General features: G+C 41.9%; 1 protein-coding gene across 2 annotated transcripts; it reads left to right on the forward strand.

The window, feature by feature from the left end:
* Positions 1 to 5,051: 5,051 nt before the first annotated feature.
* LOC131691189 (kelch-like protein diablo) lies at positions 5,052 to 18,919 on the forward strand. Of its 2 annotated transcripts, none has more exons than XM_058977410.1 (5): positions 5,052 to 5,528; positions 5,859 to 5,956; positions 6,018 to 7,530; positions 17,736 to 17,923; positions 18,205 to 18,919. In XM_058977410.1, exons 2-5 carry the CDS (start codon positions 5,913 to 5,915, stop codon positions 18,227 to 18,229), a joined length of 1,770 nt encoding a protein of 589 aa, XP_058833393.1. In that variant the 5' UTR covers positions 5,052 to 5,528; positions 5,859 to 5,912; the 3' UTR covers positions 18,230 to 18,919. The 2 variants fall into 2 exon arrangements, with proteins under 2 accessions (XP_058833393.1, XP_058833394.1); XM_058977411.1 differs by having other exon boundaries at positions 5,052 to 5,195.
* Positions 18,920 to 20,505: the final 1,586 nt, after the last annotated feature.

Raw genomic sequence — 20,505 nt, forward strand, 5'->3', positions numbered from 1 at the left:
AAGTAGAGTACGACAAATAAAGCCTAATGCACTCGAATCTCATATTTTTTTCTTCCGATGTCTCATTTTAAGGCTAAGATATGTGGGCCCCAGGAACAAAAACTGTAATAGTATGCGTGTAACTGCATTTTTTTCATGCAGAAATGACATTTGTGAGAGATGAATGATACTACCAATACAATTTTGGCACGACTACCGATAGAGCTAGGTAGTATTACCAATACTAAATCACAGCATGCGTGTTGGGAGGCACCGTCGCATGTGTTTACAATGCAAAAATTAAAAACCGAAGTGAAAATTCAAACGCACAGTTAATAGTTTTCGGACATTTTTCTTCGGTTATCTACACATTGGCAGTAATTTTGAAGTTTTGGTAGTAATCGATTAATGTTTCGCGGGTGTTTCTTGCTTTGGTGTGTGGTTGAAAAAGTGCAGTGAAAATTATAAGGAGAAAACCCTAAGTGAAGAGAAGTGATATTTTCGCACAAAAGAAGAACTACTGACAGTATTCTACCATAAACTCGGGTAGAGTATATAGAAAAATGTTCCAGCTTCCTGAAGTACCAATTTCGTGGCGCATCGACAAGGTTAGTGGCTGAAAAATTTATTTTTATATTTGCTCATGTCTGCTACATGGTTAGTCAGGGGAAAGAGGGGTGTGATCGTGACGTAGGAGCCATGTTATGGCTTGCTTATATAATGTCCTTAATCTCTCAATAATGCCTCGGTATTACTCGCACAGACTAACAGACATAATACTATGAGGAAATTTCCTCAAAAAACATCGATAATTTCAAATGTGGTCACAGTCCCAAATTCAAATATATTTGAAATGACCGTTAAAGCGGACGAAGTTATGTTTTTGAGTGTTATGTCTGTTAGTATGTGTTACTCGTTCCAATTTTCTTTTCTCACCTAGAAATTGACAAGAGAAACAACAATTAATTTATATGTAAATACGTGACATGCGAATGAGCAGTATTCCGCTTGAGAGAAAATCTGGTAGCTGGCAGATATCCTTCAATAGCTGTTGCCAAAGTTCTATAGTGTTGAAATCACGCGTGTTTTTTGAAAAGGGCCAATAAGCATACTGTCAAAATTCACTTTGAGAGGAAATTCTGGCCAAACCATCAATCGCCGATTATTAGTGATAGCATTAAACGAAAGAGAAAGCTTTTCTCTTTTATAAAATGCCAACGTCCACTCTTGGCGAGCTACGGTTTGTCCAGAATATTCTCTCAAAGTGAAATTTGACAGTATGCTTATTGGCCGTTTACAAAAAACACGCGAGAAATCATCATGAAGGGAGTGTTGCTGTTTTAACTAATTTTCACTATTCGTCTCTCTCCTACTGGAGTGCCAGTGTTTTGGCAACGACACGACTAGACACTGGCATTCAAAAAGTGTATCGAAAATCTGACTACCCCTCAGTGACTCAGGTAACTGGTACTGTCAAATTTGATATTTCATGAGAAAATGCATGAAACTGGCAACATCTTCGAATTTGTTATTTATTTCAAATAGTTACCGTCGCAGTCCCTGGCTACGCAAAGAAAAATAAAGAAACAACAAAACGAACACAGAGGATTTCTTTCCCGTTGATATTACCAAAATTTAAGCTTCAGCGGCTAAAAGGACATTTACGTTTTGTAAGCTGCAATAGTGATGAAAGGTAGAAAGAAAACGAAATGAAGACTGAGGACATTCGTTGTTAGAATGTTAATGTAAAAAATTCTTGCTGAACCTATGAAATCACCAATATAGAACGGGCCCTATTGTTTGAGAAGCACAGCTAGTGAGTTCCAAAAATATCTCGCTTGCTACCGTCACTAAACCACTGAACAATATTTGGGATATTTGAAACAAGCGAGATCCACATTTCTGCTTTTATCTACCTTCCGCCCAAACGAATCGTCCTGGAAAATGCCATAAAGATCTTCAACCACTCGGTGCAGATGATCAATAACATAGTGAAGCCGATGATCGGTTAGCCGTTCAGTTATCTAAAGAATTTTTTTCAACCGACGGCAATGCGAGAAAAACTACGTGATTCGTCTACGGAAATGGCATCACTCGAAATTGAAACCGAAAACGACCTGAAAGACTAACCCGATGTGTGCTATCGTGGTATTCAAAGGCTGTCGGTAACGTCGTTGATTCTCTACTGGCCATAAACTGTGCAGGCTAAATGTTCTTTTCTTCGTCATCATTGTCCACCCTCCCTGCTCGGTATCTGATACTGTTTTTAACTCGATGCTGAACTCAAACCCCCTAAAAATATCTTTCTGAAGCAAATAAGCCTCTTGCAAAAAAAAAAAATAAATTTCATTTTTTTAATTCCATTAAATTGTATTTTATTAAAAAGTTAACAAAAAGCTAAACTGTATTTATAGTAATTATATTAATCATACCGACCCCCCCTCCCCTCCAGTCGTAAACATTGATCTTTCATGTACATATTGTATATTGAACTAGTTTCAGATAGTTTAAAAATTATTCTTTAGTTTTAAATCCTATTAAACTTGATAACCTTCCAGTTTTAAGAAATTTAGAATTCATAAGGAAAAAATTGACCCCGACGGGCTTCACGATACCGTACTTTACCAAAGAAACAGACTGAATAAAAAACTGACGGCAAGATATGGTTGTACTGTCTGCCGCTTTGTGCATGTACTTGTTTATTATTACAATTATCATGACCGAGTAAATTGTCTTGTGCCACCAGTTGGATGTAAGAGTAACCTGATCTGAAACAAAAGGCAAATATTAAATGCATGCAATAAGTTAATTATTTTTCACCACATTTCAGGGAACCGATAAAATATTCTTTAATAACTATATGGAATTTGCGATTCGTCTACTTTATTTGGTTCCATGCCCGTACATGAATTATTCATTGAAATAATTATCCGATGGTGGAAATCAACATATCCTGAATAGAGAAACTCGGTATGGTTTTTGTCAATATCTATATACATGGCATTCGAAATTGAACAGTATTTTCCATTTGGGTTTGATAAGTTTGCCACTATGCGTTAAACCAAACATCTTCATGCTTACACGCTCTTGCATAGGCTGTTGATAAGTCCAGTCGGAAAACGAACTGGAATTCTGGCTGTGTCTAGTATCCGGTTACATATGGCAGGTCCCAAGAACCCGACTTGTATAAACCTTTGCAAGTCAAAGCACACGTAAGCTTGTATAGAACAAGATAGATCAACCTATTACGGGGTAGAATCGGGGAATCAAAACTATCGAAGAGTTCATTTTTCTAAGAACACTTTGTGATGTGTTAATGATGCTAGCATTAAGATGAAAATGCGCGTTTCATCTGCGAATTCTCTTGATCTGCATATGTTAGTACGTTTCATGCAACGATGAGTTCAATACATTATATTCGCCGGAAAAGGAACTGAGTCGTTCCATAATGCGTGCAGTTCTCTACCAAAACTGGTTGCGTAGGCGGTGCGGGGTTCCAAGACTGAACCGTTTATCACCAGCATACCATACGCCATTCAGATACCAGTAGAATTTTATTAAGATTTGGTGAAATCAGCCGAACCGTGTGAAAGACATCGGTAAAACTACATTGCTCCAATAGTCGGACGATATGCTGTGAAAGAAAAGATAAATACCTATAAGTTTTTCTCTCACTAACTCGAACACTAACTCGGGACTCGAACCCAGGTGCGCTGCGTACAAGGCAATCGATTTACCAATACGCTACGCCCACCCACGCGCCTAGAGATGATTATAGCGGATAATATCTGATTTTGTAAATTTCTCATCGTGCGCCTCGCTTTGCCTCGACATGTGACAAAGATGTTCTTCTAGAAGTTAAAATTATTTGCTTACCTTTGTTTCTACAGCCGATCTTCGTCCGGAGTGATTAGGTTGATACTTCCGGGACTAATTTGGCAAAGTAATAGTTGTCACGTTTATCCAAATCAGCAACATTGAAGTGAACCTGAAAATTCTCCAAAATTACACTAGACATATAACATAACTAACATTTATTACTTACCGTTTGCTTTATAAGCCAATCCATTATCATACTCGGTAGCAGAAGTTTATGTTGTTGCTATACAACAACGACAGCAACCGAAAATCAAATAAACAAAGAAGCGTTGCTGGAAAACTTATTTTTCGGCTGTATCGAGGGGTGACTCAATGTTCTGGTAACTGGTGGTAAATTACTCGAACATTTTTTCATCGGAAGATTTCATGAAGTTTCAGGTCGTGTCGTTGGTTTTGGTATCAACAAAACGTGATGGTAGAGTTTGACATTTCGAGAGACCGTGAGTTCCTTATTGACGAATCCTCTATGGGCCACAATTGTTAGAGGCAAGAATCTGGCCATTCTAAATGCTTGCTGCAAATATTAATCCATCCCAATATCATTCTTAACCAATGCATTTGACTTACGACATAATAAATCCCTTCCATCAACATGAGGCATTGCATTTATCACTCATATGAGTAAATGCGTCCGGATAATTTGCTACTGCTACAAAAAAACATATTTTCACACGAAAAGTTATTGGCACTCACACAACTTCTCCGGATTAATACAACGCGTTACTCTAATAAACATCTTATGATCCAAGAGCCTAACGACCTGTTCAGAATATAATCCAAACAATATGTGGAATCTTTGGACTATATAGGTTAAAGTTCGTGTATAATTTTTTTGTTAGGGTATTTCTCCGGATAAATAAAACCGCCGGAGAATGAGGGAATGAGTTTATCACGGTATCCTTTTTGCGCTCGCTGCTTTGCTGTCGCTATTCCAAAAAACGAAAGAACAAGTCTATCACACTTCTTTTGCCCTTTTCTTGGAAATTAAGTGTATATTTTGAAGCTGATCAACATGAACATTTGAAAATTATTATTTAAAAATTGAAAATTTTTGTAGCCTACGAATTTTTTTAAAAATCACATTGCATCCCTAGTTTTCAGCTCGGGTTACACACTTTGTTGAGTTGTTAAATTTCGCAGTTCGCCTCTGTTTCGACAGCTGTCAAAAGTTACTGCTGTCAGTAATCAGCATTCCAAACAGCGCCCACTGATTGGTCAAAACGCAGTCATCTTGTAAAAATAACTCGATTTGCATTCCGTAGATTTTGTCGTGAAAATTGCATTTTTACGATCAAAATCTCGTCGAAAGTGAAAATTCCTGTGAAACTTGAATACCCGTGAGTGTGCTTCAGCTGCGGCTAGCAAAATGGTTACGTTTCGCGACGGCAGAAAGTTGCGAGCGTCAATGTTTTAATTGACTGCGGAATCCATAGTTTTTTCGCCCTATCATCACTGCCATCCACAGAGCATAAAATCCCGTTTTCTTCCACCCGAAGCTATCGATAAAATTTTTACTAGTCGAACTGGATCTGGGAACAACTTAAAGCAGGAAGTAGGATATATAGCACAATTTAAAGGGAGTTTGTCGCCGAAGAAGAGCGCCGTAGGCCGGACAAAAAAGGCTTCCTCGCTCTTTTGTACGGCCCAGGTTCGCAGTAAAATTTGCAAAGGTCAGTTTGTCGTATTGATTGTAATTGTAATTTTATTGAAGTGTTGGGGGGATGGTGGAATGCACTGCGTCCCGATTGTTTTATTTTTGTTGTGTTGCGTAGTGTTGGCAATTATTTTTTGCGTATCCACAGAGCAGCATTTTTTTATAGTTACGGGTGTTCAGTTGCCCTCGTTTCGCTCGTCAATTTTGCACTTTCCTTTGCACACAATCGTGTTAGCTGTTTGTTTTGGTGGACTGTGCTCGGTTGATCGCAGATAAAATGTATGCATGTGTTTAGATTTGTTAGTTTTTTCACCTTCGTGTTTTTTTCTTCTCTGTGCGTTTACAGATAGATACCGTGTGGGGTTGGGCCTCTGCCCCGCTGCGTCTAGCGGCCAACAGGATGGGCGACGTATTAATTTCTGACCGTCCTCCATCTCCGGCAAGGTGAGTAACGCAAAGTGCGTTCTTTTGTATATTTTTGCTTATCAATTGCAATCATCCGCAGACTGTCCCACACGTCGGAGAAGCATCCGCGTGTCACGCTAACCGAACTGAACGTCCTCCGTCGACATCGAGAGCTGTGCGATGTGGTAATCAATGTCAGCGGACGGAAAATCTTTGCTCATCGGGTAATCCTGTCGGCATGCAGTCCGTACTTTCGGGCCATGTTTACAGGAGAGCTGGAAGAATCCCGTCAAACCGAAGTGACTATCCGGGACATTGACGAGAATGCGATGGAATTGTTGATCGACTTTTGCTACACCTCCCATATCGTGGTAGAGGAATCCAACGTCCAAACATTACTTCCAGCGGCATGTCTTCTGCAATTGGCGGAAATTCAGGATATCTGCTGCGAGTTTTTGAAACGTCAACTGGATCCAACGAACTGTTTAGGTATACGGGCATTTGCCGATACGCACTCGTGTCGTGAATTGCTTCGAATCGCGGATAAATTTACTCAGCACAACTTTCAAGAGGTGATGGAAAGTGAGGAGTTTTTGTTACTTCCGGTTGGTCAATTAGTAGACATTATATGCAGTGACGAGCTCAACGTTCGATCGGAAGAGCAAGTGTTCAATGCTGTGATGGCATGGTTAAAATACAACGTGGCCGAGCGTCGACAACATTTGGCGCAAGTTCTGCAGCATGTTAGAATGCCTCTGTTGAGTCCTAAATTTTTAGTTGGAACTGTAGGATCGGACCTTTTGGTACGTTCCGACGAAGCCTGTCGTGATCTGGTAGATGAAGCGAAAAATTACTTGTTGCTTCCACAAGAGAGGCCTTTGATGCAGGGACCACGGACGCGCCCTAGGAAGCCAACCAGACGAGGGGAGGTACTGTTTGCCGTTGGTGGTTGGTGTTCAGGAGATGCCATCGCTTCAGTCGAACGGTTCGATCCGGAGACGGCCGATTGGAAAATGGTTGCCCCTATGAGTAAGCGGCGCTGTGGTGTCGGTGTTGCTGTGCTGAACGATCTTCTGTACGCTGTCGGAGGACATGACGGGCAAAGTTATCTGAACAGCATTGAAAGGTACGATCCGCAGACTAATCAGTGGAGCTGTGATGTTGCGCCAACAACTAGCTGCCGGACCAGTGTTGGTGTGGCAGTTCTCGATGGATTTCTGTATGCCGTTGGTGGTCAGGATGGAGTGCAGTGTCTGAATCATGTCGAACGGTACGATCCGAAGGAGAACAAGTGGTCGAAGGTAGCCCCCATGACTACACGCCGTCTAGGCGTGGCCGTTGCTGTGCTGGGAGGCTACCTATACGCCATTGGTGGCTCCGATGGTCAGTGTCCGTTGAACACGGTGGAACGCTACGATCCCCGACAGAACAAGTGGTGCGCTGTTAGTCCGATGTCGACCAGGCGGAAGCATCTAGGCTGTGCGGTGTTTAACAACTTCATCTATGCCGTCGGTGGCCGAGATGACTGCATGGAACTGTCGTCCGCGGAGCGCTACAACCCGCACACGAATTCATGGAGCCCGATTGTGGCTATGACGTCTAGGCGAAGTGGGGTAAGTAGAGTGCGATGGGTTGGTGGGTGGGTGCAGACAATGATTTAACCTTTTCGGATTCATATAATTAGCATGACAGCCGATTTGACTGCCATACTGCCGCTATAAGCATAACTGTCATATGTGCTATGGGATTCCCTATACACATTATCAATCTAAGAGATCCTTCGTCGTTAATATAAGAGATCATTGTCTTAAAATAAGAACAGTCTAAATAGGTTAGAATTAAAACTTAGGACTAATACTGAAACAAAGGACTTATATTGTGGTAGCTTATTTGGTTTGTAAAGACTGACAACTGAGTCGGAAAAGAGGCAAATAGTCTCCAAATCGATGAGTCCAGTGCAAGGGTTATACCACGCCCAGAATTGCGTTTCTTTTGGTTGATTTCATATCGACCCACACTACAACTGTCTAGTGGTTCCGATTTACTGATTGCGACTGTACTGGATCTAACAGACTGTCGATACCAATTCACCAATCTTCTGTTTCACGTGTTTGTTCTGCACTTGTATCTGGTTTTGCTCATAGCTTACTTACTTATCCATCTCGTTCCGTTAGCGTCTGGATTCGTGACCTGTGTGAGTTTCTCTCGCTCTGACAACGGCTGGCCCGCGAAGGCTTGCGTGTCGTGAACTCTCGTGTTTCGATTTCTCCCGTATCGAAAACGGTAAACGTTGGAACGTTGTGTAAGCAGCTGGAGTTGGCAGGTGGTAATGAGGGTTTGGTGCTTAGCTACGTTCTTATCGAAATCCGCGCTATGAGCGGTTTATGACCATTGGTGGTTCGGCTTCGCCACGGTCCGTTGTGTTTAATTGTTGTACTGGTTTCTTCTGATCAACCCGCTGCATGGTTTCACTCATTCCGAAAAAAGCTCGCGCGCTTGCGCCACTGACGGAGGTCTATGTTTGAAGAGCCCGGAAGAGTCCGCCTTCGTCGACCTGCACCCCTGTGCACCGGCTCAAGGTCTCCCGATTCACCATCGGCGTGCCTGCTGAAGACTTCTGGTTTTCGACGTGCGTTTTGCGTGATACCTGCCTCTCTTTCAAGTGGCTACGTCTTCTAGAGTGTACAGGTTGACGCCCAGGACGTCTGACTATAGCTGAAATGAACTTGGGATCATGTTTGCGATTCACGACAGTCCGAAGGTGCTACGTCACGCCGAATCTCCCTGTTCAAATGCTACTGCTATACTGGGACGCGAAAATTTCAAGAAAATCTGGGCCAAAAATTGACCATCTTTGCAGCGTCTGCGCTTTTTAGTGGATGTGTCGGCTACGTATTTCGTGGTTCAATCTACGATTACTAGTATGACTGTTTCCTTGCTTCGAGCATCTGAACGGACCTATGAAGTCCATTAGTTCCCAGGGCATTTTAACTGGCTTCAAGTTCTGTGGCATTATATATAAATGGACTTGAAGTTTCTGCAATGTTCTATAGAAACCCAGGTGTGCTGATGTGGGTGAGTTATGGAATCTGTGTACCAGCTAGCGGCATTTTTCGCATGGTACCACCTTTTTCCACAAGTGAATGGCATTCCCGTCTTCATCCTTGTTTAGACAGTTTTTTATGCACCTCGTTGTCCGTGACGCTGTCGCCTTCGTTTTGCACTTTATACTTTAGCTTCGTGTACCAGGAATCCTTGGATTTCATACTGCAGAATATCACCGATACCACTACCCGTGAGAGCGCGTCCGGCACTACGTTGATGCTTTCCTTCCGATTTTTTATCTCGAAGGCGAATGCGTTTAGACGTAGCAACCAATGGCTAATGAGAGCTGTCGGATTCTTCATCGATCGCAGATAGCTGAGTTCTACGTGATCACAAAAAACTAACTTTTACTCCTTCACTATACCATTTCCGTTTCGAAGAAGAAGCTGTTCTTCTCCCTCAGCCTCCTTCGTCCATACGGCTCCAATCGCAACATATGCATCGATGGCATCACAAGTAATCGCGAATGAGAAACGCTTCATCCGCCTGTGTAGTCCATTGAAGCTTGCTCCTTGTTTTCGTCATTTCCGTTTTTGGTGCGTAGAAAATCTACTATTAAAAGTCGGCACCCATTCCACTTGCCGAGAAACCGTTGTACCTCCTTCTGGTTTGCTGGGACTTTTACGATGCTCTCGATCTTTTCTTCGTCGACTTTTCATCCGCTCTCGCTCAAAATGTGGCCCAGGTATCTGATTTATCGAAGACAGAATTTGGATTACTCGCGATATCATCAAGTTTCCTCTCCTTAACCGCATCGATACTTCTTCCAAGAGTCTGATGTGTTCGTCGAACGTTTTGCAACAGATTATGATGTCCAGGTATACCATGAAACACATATGGCTCCATGTCTGCGAACAAGTGCGCCATCAGTCGCGCAAGAGCTTGACTTGCTGTCTTTGAACTGGAAGTGTCCACGGGAATGAACCATTACTGCTGTCAATGGCCTGGATGCCTCCAGCAGCGATAACTGCCAAAATGCGACCTTGAGATCGACTGACGAAATATACTCACAGCCGCCGAGATTGTTGATGATCGCCGAGATTCGTGGGATAGGATATCCTTCGGTCACCGAGTTTAACTGGCGAGCGTCCAGGCAGACCCGGTATTGCCTAGTTTTCTTCTTAACCGCTACCAGTGTGTTGTTCCACGGAGAGAATAGATGACATCTAGAGCGAGCATCTTGTCGATTTTGCAGGTTACTTCTCCTAGTACATATGGCAACACTGGATAGTGTCGCTGCTTGCGTGTTGGTGCATCTCCCACGTCTATTCGGTGTACATACACCATCGTCCTGCCCAAACCGCCTTCCCCTGTTGGAAACTTCGCAAGCGTATCTTTAATCGTTATGTGCCCAACAAAAAAAACATCTTTAACAGGTCGACGAGGATGCCCAGGTACCCATAAATTGAAATACTCATAACTATGGCTTTCTGTAGCCGATTTGGATTCTTTTAGATAAGTCATGGGTGCGTTTCGACTTCGTCTCATCAGAAACCGACACTAACTTTTTGTCGGAATAGAATAGCGCCGGCTTGACGCTAAATCCCTAAAACTAAAACACACATTGTGTTTCAATCGAACGACTTGTCAAACGTGATGTCTCCCGTCCGAAGACGAAGTCGAAACGTACCCATGACTAATAAGTTAGGATTTGTGTCCTTCCTGCACAAAGACTGTTTTACCAAAAAATTTCGCCTTGGTGAGAAATTTTGGTGTTTATCCAATTTTTCTTCTTCGTAGGGTAAAATATAGCATAGCACTTTTAGATGTTTTAGATTCAGGAACTAGTCCGCTTTTTGATTCTGTGAAAGTAAATCGGATAAATGAATCTGGTTCTTGGTAATCCAGATTTTCCGGTGCAATGTTCCAGTACTATTTTGATAATGTCCTATCAATATGAGTATCAAAACTCTTCAAATTGTCTCGGAAATCTGTTATTTATCGTTACGGGACCATATGGCAATTCGACCCCGGAATGGCAACTCACGGAACACTGCTCCGGAATGTTCGTTCTGGGGTCAAATCACCAAATGGTTCCCAAACTATAAGATGCAGCCTACTGATACAATTCCAAGAATTTTGACACCCATATTGCCAGTATTCCATTGAAATTCACAAATTGTATCCCAGCACTGGAACTTGCTTTCGGAAATTTGGATTCCCGGGGACCGAATGAAGATACCCGATTCATTTTTAATAAGTCTAAAAGTGAATGAGTTCCTGAATCCAATATACCCAAAAGTATCAAAATCGGTTGTCTTTGTTATTGGCATTTCAGCTTTGTGGGTACCCGGGTACCCTCGTCGGCCTGTTACGTAGTAAAAAATTAGGAGCCCCTTCTTACTACCTCCCTTACTATATCAACAATATTATTACCCCAAAAGTGAAGTTCAAGGTGTCAGAAAGTTTCAATTTCCAGCAATGGATAAAACATTGGAATTTCATTAATTGAAACCTGAAAAGGTACCCGGGTACCGCGTCGGACAAATGACGGTTAAGCTGCGTGTGTTGTTCTTTGCTCAGGATTTTCAACTCCAACTCCGTTTCCATAGTGCAGCATGTTGCTTTGACTGCGAACTTGTTTATTGGCTCCAAAGTTCATGCTCAGAATCAGGCAATTCGAGATTGTCGGAACTAATAGTAGTGAAATGGTCTCATTCCGGTTGTTGAAAAGTATCGGAACCCTAACGAAGTGTGAAATCTTGTGCTGCGTGCCGTCTGGTGTACTGATACTTCCTACCACATTTCCTTTGAGCAGGGAAAGCAGCTCGACGCTCTTCACATTCTTACCACCTATCAGCGAGCAGTTCGCTCCGCTATCCTGAAGCGCTGTCATTTCTTTGAAAAACACAGTCATCCGACTGCATGCGGGCGGTTGACGTGTCCGGGATTGATGATTATTGTGTTTAGTAACCCAAGTTCGGTGATGTCGAAGGGACTATCTATTAGTTGTGGAGATTCATTACCCTCTATTGTAGATTTCCCGCGGTGATGTGTCCCACAAATCATCACCGCTCCAGCAAATCATCACCGTGCGTCTCTGGTCTAGCGGTTCTTGTCTGTGTTCCCGAACTCGGTTGAGCACGTCTTGTTGGGTCGCAGAGCCTGCAGCTCTCGAGAGTGGTTCTGGGTGGGTTGAGGCTGCTGCTGTCGTGTCTCTTGCGTGAGTTGTTGTTGCGTGTACTGTGGCGCGTTTGGCCTTTCTATCTGTTGTGATGACGTAAATGCTAGTCTCGCGTTCCTCATCGTCAACCGCATCTTCAGCGCACTAACCTGCTCTGCGAGTTGATCAATTTTCAGCTGCAAGTCTTCCTCGTCTTGTGCATAGGCTCCATCTTCATTATGTGACGAGGTTTACTCCTCGACCAATCTATTAGCCGAGTTTTCCTCCAGCTTTACTGCATGCACGCTGCTGATCCATGATTGATGCTGAATTGCCGGTGCTGTGAAGCTGGACTCTGAAAGTGCACTGTACGGGATTGGTATCCTTCGTTGCCTGTTTAGAAGTATCTTCATTTTATCGCAGATCTTCATCATTTTCTGTATGGTATATTGTCTGGCTGTGGTAACGATCGCTGCATAGTCTGCGTTCAAGTTCTTCTTTACGATAAAAAACTTCTAGTGTGCTGCTATGTCCCGGCAATATTTGTAAAATGCCTCGTTCTGTTCTCGAAATTGGAAGCAGCTTTCAAGGCGTAGAATCTGTGCACATGCACTAGGTAAGAACTTCTTTCGTACTTCCCGTTTGAATGTCTCCCAGGAAAATAAGTTGTGCTGTGCCATGGCTTAAGCGGAACAATCCAGGGTATCTTCCTGTAGCAGATGCTTGATAGATGCCAATAAGGTTTCGTCGTTCATCCCTTCCGATCTGGTGAATGTTTCAATTCGGTCCAGTATTCAAGGAGGTCGTGTCCTTCTCTCCCGAAACTTGAATGGCCGGTTGTGTACTGCTTTCGTTATGCGTCTATCGTTTGGTACTCTTTCTACATTCCGGTTTCTTATCGTACCGGTCGCTGTTCCTGCTTGCTCGTTCCGTCTCGTATACGGTTTTCACTCCTGTGACTTCTCTGTGGAATGTCCAGTGGTGGTGGAGTATAATACGATCCTATCGTATTGCCTCCGTCATTACGGCTGTTGTTGCGCTGCCGGAGAATTCCGATACGAGCGTACCTTGCCATCGACCCGCATATAGTAACAAACTGTATGCCAGAAGCGTTGTATGTTGACTGCTTATTCTGCTATGATCTCTCCGCCACCGTCATCTTGAGTCGGATTTTTCTCATCTGCTGGTAGTGTTCGAGCGATCTGTGCGTAACTGAAAAAAATCGAGCGGGTTAAGACATGCCAACCTCTTATTATAATGTACAAATCGCGACCGTATTTGACTTAAATATTGCTTGTCGGAGCCCTGAAGAGCAGGTCCGACAGCTTTCTGTAATTCATAATTCGTTGCCTGGCAGGATTCTATATTGACAGTTGGACTCATCACGTGATCCGAGCTGTCGTGAAAACTTACGAGTTCCGTCATCTGCGCACTGCGGCTCTTAACTTTTGTTCCTTGATTCTGTGAGTCACGGAACCTATATTAACTCTGATGATCTATTCGTCGTTGAGATGGGCGAAATTCATCCTAAAATATTCTTACGGATCACAAACCAAGTAATCCCATATGCTATGATTATTTGTGAACTTGCGAAACATTAATGTGGGATTTCAGGTGAGCGTCAGTGTTAATAATTATTTTTGGTTCCCCAAATATTTAAGGAAATCTCACCAATATAAAAATATGTGTTCAGATCACATAGGGATAGAGATGAGCAAATGGACTCACCCTTGTTAATTCCTGCCACTTCCTCGTTGGTCATCTCTGGACCAAGCCAGTCGCTTCCTTCATATTCGATCCATGCCTGCTGTTGGTGGAGCACCACGGGCGGAGGCTTAGCTGGGTCGATCGACGAGATTCGGACATCCGTGCTTCTGTTGCTGGTAGCACTGTCGCTCTTACAGTCAGGCATCTGTCGTTGTTCCCCGCCACTGTTTTGAGGTCAGAGGATTTGGTTGGGGTTGTGTCTGTGGGCATTTCCGCTGTCGAGACCTCATTATTGCTTTTCAGACAGATTTTGGCTAGGCTGGTAGCGTTAGTATTGCGGAAAAAATACTGTTCGATTCCGCAATTCTCGTGTCCCCCTCGTTCTCGAATTCGTGCACTAATTGGTCCACTTTGAGCACCGACGTCAACCGCTACGTTCGTTGCGGCATTTATTGTAAAGGCTGCTATGACACGGTTCTAGGTTCCTTTCCACGATCCTCGTCGGTCTCACTCGAGGGAGCCGAGTACTACTGCCATCTACCGCACCTTTCTTGCATCGAACCATGCGACAATACCGACACACACACAAAAACGAGGAGCACCAGCTCTATCATCCGCAATCGGTGGATTTTTTCAAACTTCGCGGCACGTTGGCTACGCAAATATGAGCGTTACTATATTCGACTGTATTCGGTCAGCTTGTTAGCTTTTTCTTCGAGTGCCCCCCTGCTCTACCGGCATCCAATAAAAAACGGAGACCCACGCCACGGTCGACCGTATTCTTCTTCACTCTCTTTCCGAAACCCGCAATTTTCTTGCTATCACTCGTTCTTCGGGGTATCTTTCGCAAGTAAATAATAGCTTCCAAGTGAACCGTCAAATGCGCCCCTCTTGCAATGCACAATTATTGCTTATATGCTCTTATTATTTCCATTGAACATTTCAATTACACATTTTACTGTAGCAACGTTCTCTTTCTATTATTACGAAGTCACTATAACACTTTACACTAATTTTCCAGTACATAACGAAATCCGACGGTTTTTACTGGACTATTATACAAAGACTTGTAGGAAATGTTGGAACGACCGAGTAATGAACAAAAGAGAATTTATTTCTTACGATATAATCTAAATTTCCCCCAGAAATATCGGAATTAATTTGATTGGGTCAAATCGAAGAAATAGGATTTTAAGAGTTGTTACGTCTAGTGGATAAATGGGAACAAAAGGTTCTATCTGACGAAGGAGTCGAAAATGATGACGAACAAATTTTGATTAAAACTATTTTTTCTCCATCAGGGAGAAAATTGATTGAAACCATCTTTGCGCGTGAAGAGCACAACACCTATAACTTAATTAGTTATGGCTCGATGACGCACGTGCTGTACTACAGGAATCGGATCAGTGCAGCAGTACGGAGCGTAATCCCGGGCACTGACAAAGCAGAGTCCATTCTCGTTGATGATATTGTTGATTTGTTGAAGAATCGCGCTGTTGTAGCTGTCCAGAATACGCATTGTTGAAAAGCGTAGATTTTTCGATACCACACGATGTCTATTATAACAATATCATCAGACGGGGCGGCGATCGAGACGGTGAAAGAAATGGAGGAAGATGTACATCGAGCGGGCTGTAATCACGGATTCTATCAGGTGGAAAATACACGACACACAGGAACAGTTTGCGATTGGCAAGTTTCACTGAAAGTCAGACTTGCTCAGACCTACCGTTCATCGTTGATCATTCGGGCTTTTATACCATGGCAAACGGCGATAAGCACACTCCATCTGATATCTTATGGTGGTGGAGGGTGTTGCGGTCACAGCGGTAGACATCGAATGTTGAGCCAAACACATGGCGAGACAGAGTACGATTGTCGAGCCACGTCTCGGTCAAGACGATGGCGTCGTCACAGCAGCCCATGGTTGCGAGCAAATAGCTGTCTGTTGATGAATTTAAGCTACCAACATTCTGGTAGTAAACCTCGATGTTGTTGGAGGACGGGTCAGGTTCAGCAGAAAACGAAGCCATGATACCGTTTTGAGCGCGTTGTAAGGTCATTTCGTCAATCCCACGAACAGTTTGTAAACGGCTGACGGTCGCTTGGTCGACTGTGCTGGAAGATTCGAGGCATCCTGAATCAACGTTGCGTCCCAGTATGCGCTCAGCATCGACATTCCTTCACAATGGCGGTGTAACTTGGTATAGTGACATTGCCAATCATTACGAAGTCCTCGGCAGTTGATGGGCTGGGATGCATTAGCGATGTAATGTGATAAATGTGTTGGGTACGGCTAATAAATGTGTTGGGTACAGCTATCCTCAAACTCTTTTAACAGCATGCCTTGTGGCCATGTGCCAGGGTTATGAGTTGTATAACGGTACTTCGTGGGAATTCCAACTTTAAAGGATATAAAGTTCAAAGTGCTGACGTCTATGCCTTTAACACGCATGCCTTTTATTGCTTTTTTTATTTCTTTGTGGAAGCAGAATCTAGCCGATGGTTAAGGTCAGAACAACTACCTCTGAGCTTCGCTCCAGTTTATTAAAGCACTGCGTAGTTCCCAATATGATTATTTGTTTAGCCAATTTTTCAAGCGCTAGTTCACCGATTCCTTGTTAACTGTCACGGGAAGAAACGAAATATCCAAGCATTTATGCGACAACCAGACAGCGATGAACAACATATCTCAACACCTTTTTACTTTGTCTTACGCCATCTGAAAAATACTCAGAAGAGATAGCCATTCTCTACGGAGCACAAAAGTTCCCGAAATATCTGTCAAGTCCCATACCAAAGAACAGCGAGCTGTACCAGTGAACGCCTTTGCTTGAACAAAAATCAATTATGAAAATGCAGAGCAGAGCACGATACTGCGACTACGCGGCAGAAGATGCCAGGAACCCAATTATTCTACCTCGCAACCACCACTTAACCACTTTGATCATCGCGCACTATCACCATAACTCCTATCATCAGAACCACGAAACTGTAATTAATGAGAAACATCGTATGTCACGTCTTCGTAAAAGTCAGTCAATGTAAATGTAAATGTAAAAATATGCAGAAGGTCCGGTCCACGCCCGCCAATTATGGCCGATCCTAAGCAATGTCTTTCGTGCATAGCACAAATCTAACTTTGCGAAGTGGAGAATGGCTTGTAACCAAATTTTGTGTACAATTGCCGTTAATAATTGTATTGTATTGTATTGTTTATTGGGGCTTTAACCTCGATGGGTCATTCGCCTTACCATTAATAATTTCCAAATACCTTATTGCATTCAATATAAAATGAATAAACTCATAAAAGTTGAATTTTTGAAAAATGCATGCGATTAAATGGTATTACCATCATAGTAACAATAATAATATTTAACGTTTTTTAATCAAACAATAAGTGGAATTCAAAAAGTTTACTTTTTACTATGATTGAAGTACCTCGTCAATCTAAAATGGTAGTAGTAGTATAGTACAGAACATAATTAGTTACTTCAGCAGAGAATGTCAACATAGGGAGGGATGTCCGACATCCGTCATGTGTTATATCGCATACCATCACTGCCCATAGAAGCATAAGAGTCCCATGTGGATTTTTTTCGAAATTGAGTTATCTATTGGATTGTATTCAGTATCACAATGCACAAATAAGATTACCAGGTTTGTTTAGAAAATATCTAAAAAAATACCAAAATTTGGTTGTCCCATTCATAAGGCTCCTATAAGGCTCAATGCAACTGTAAATCTTGAACAGCGTTTTTCTCGGCTTGCTGTTTTTCCATATGGGACTCTTATGCTGTTATGGGCAGATTATGAATTCATCAATTAGTTAAAATCTATGCTACTTGTTGAATAGCCGTAAACCAGAATTATACTTGACTGTCCATCACTTTCTTCCCTTAGGTCGGCCTGGCGGTGGTAAACGGGCAACTCTATGCCGTGGGCGGCTTCGACGGTACAGCCTATCTGAAAACCATCGAAGTGTACGATCCAGAGACGAACCAGTGGCGCCTGTGCGGTTGCATGAACTACCGACGGCTTGGCGGTGGTGTAGGCGTTATGCGGGCTCCGCAAACCGAGAACTATATGTGGTAAATACGCTTTGCTTTTTGCAACGTCTTTTTTTCTCATTGCCTTTCATAAATTCATTTGGTTCGCTTATTTTTTCTTCACGCTTTGTTCTAAATTTTATTTTACTACATTTCAGTTTAGTCAAACGTCATTCTGGTGCTAAAGCTTTTGTCGTTTTTTCCTAATATCTGAGCACTACTACTTTCGTCTCATCCTGCGAACGAACTTTTCTAACGAAACGAACCTACCACACTAATCATCATTCGTTTTTTATAACTCATACATTTTTTTACATTTTTAGGATACGAAAAGATTCTGTTGTTTAACATTCATACACACTCGAACTCGACTAGCTTGAGAATTAAACTAGTAAGTGAGATCTGTCGCACACATTTGCGGACGAATAAATTATTGATTAGCTTTTTTCGGGAACGGCAGAAATTTGTACGGCTACGGCTAAACGAGTTTGATCAAATTCAGGGAACCATCAAATACAAACAAACAAACAAACAAAAACATATGGATATCAACGCAAAGCGTCCTTCTGGGGAGTCTGATGCTCTGAATTCCTTCCCACATTGATCGTGGCCGTTACGAAATTTCGCAGTGATAATCAAAAACAAACAGGCATTTTAAACGGCAAAAAAACAAGTAAAAATTCGTTTTAAAAGTACACCTATCATAAATTGTCATCAGTCACCATATGAACAGAAAACTGCACTTGCACACGCTAGATGTTAGTGAAAAAAATTACACTAATTTAATTCGAACATTACGTTAGGCACGCCCACATCGTCTATATAGTGTATAACAGCCACAAGTTCTGATAGCAACAGTGAAACACCGCGGGAACTTGTGCTGGTTATGCAATTAAATTTCGATTTGTGTATTTCGTTTAGATTCTTTTATTATTTCCATCATGCGCTGAAATGTGCTGCTGTGTTCCATCAGTGTATGTGTGTTATATTGTTTACATGTTTACATCAGAAATTCATGCACTATGTGTGTAACATAAATCTTTTCGTTTCTTCGATCTCATCCCGCTTTCTATTGCGAAATTTACTTTTAAATTTTATTTGTCGAATTTTAACGCCTAGGATCTAATAACGTTAAAGAAATCAATTAAAGGAAAAACATTTTCAAAATAAATCCATCTATAATATACAATTCTCATTGTGATTAATGTTGCGATCAAAACGCAAATGATGATTGGAACTAAAAAAATATAGGCTTAACAATGGTGATCGCTTTTTCTCGGTTCTATTTTCCTATAAATGAAGAAGGGCAAACAACATGTCCTTGGTATGAGTGGAAGCCATTGGTGAAAAAGGTTTAAAAATGCTTGAACTTAATAACGCCTCAATAACGCGTAACCACCATTGCATTAGAAGTCTGCATGTTTGGTCATCTGAAGAATCTAAGTAGGATTGCTTTATCCAGTAACTGAACACAGTGGACGGCGGTTAAATGCTGTTAACCGTTGTTACGTTCAGCTTTTTTTTATTTATTATTTTTCACGACCTGAAAAACTATTAAGGAAATAAATTATTACTAAAGAAATTGTTAAATAAAAAAAATGTAGATAATAGTAATGGTAGTACCGATGATTTTTTAGTTAGGAATTTGAAAGAATCGCATACACTTTCTAGAAAAACTGTTTTTTTAGTAAGTGTAGAACAATAATGCTCATAAACAATCGTTTACAAAACCACTGAATATAACCGATATAGTTTTGTGAAATTCCGTTGGTAGGACATCGATGTCTGCTGGTTTGTTGTTTGATTGGGATATTTTAGTCTATCCACGAATGTATCTAGTATATGTACCATTGGGGCCAAGTGTAGTGTAGAGCCTTCTCAATTGGTAGGGAGAAGAGCACGCCGTTTGTCTACACAATGTTAACAAACAGAAAGTTAGCATTTCCACTCTCCTTATCTTAATCGTTTCAATCGGGTGCCGGGTTTAAAAACGATCAACCTTATACTGCCGTTATAAGCACAATTGACCCATGTATATAGGGAATCTCGTAGAATATGGGACAAATATGCCTAATACTTTCTAATGTGAACTACGATGACAGTAATACCTAAAATGCATCATCTCTAGTGTACAGTGTTACAGAATCTTATGATGTAGTCCCAAACATAGCCGTTGTCTAAGAGAAGAGTAGAGCGCGTATTCTTCCCATGGAATACTAGTACCAGTAATTTTGCATTTCCAGTTCCAAACGTCTCAATGGCATGCACTGGTGATTTTTTTTATGCTGTGGATAGGGTTTACGTGCTTGATATTGTATATAAGTTTACATAAGTTTAATCCAAAAATTATGTGAAAAAAAGGAAGTAGAAGTAATCGATTGATATCGTCACACCATCATCACTCTCGTCTCTTTGAGTGACAATGTGGTAGTGCGTCATGACGTAAAGTTAATATCACCCATTGGGGGCATCTTGCTCTACTTCAGGACCATGCAAACGAATCGCTACAAACGATACTGGCACAGACTAACAGACATAACACTCGAAAATATTTTTTCGCCTACTTTAACGGTCATTTTAAATATATTTGTAGTTGGGACTGTGGCCGCTTTTGATATTATGGC

The sequence above is a fragment of the Topomyia yanbarensis genome, chromosome 3 (genome assembly GCF_030247195.1).
Source record: "Topomyia yanbarensis strain Yona2022 chromosome 3, ASM3024719v1, whole genome shotgun sequence".
NCBI classification, from domain to species: Eukaryota; Metazoa; Arthropoda; class Insecta; order Diptera; family Culicidae; genus Topomyia; species Topomyia yanbarensis.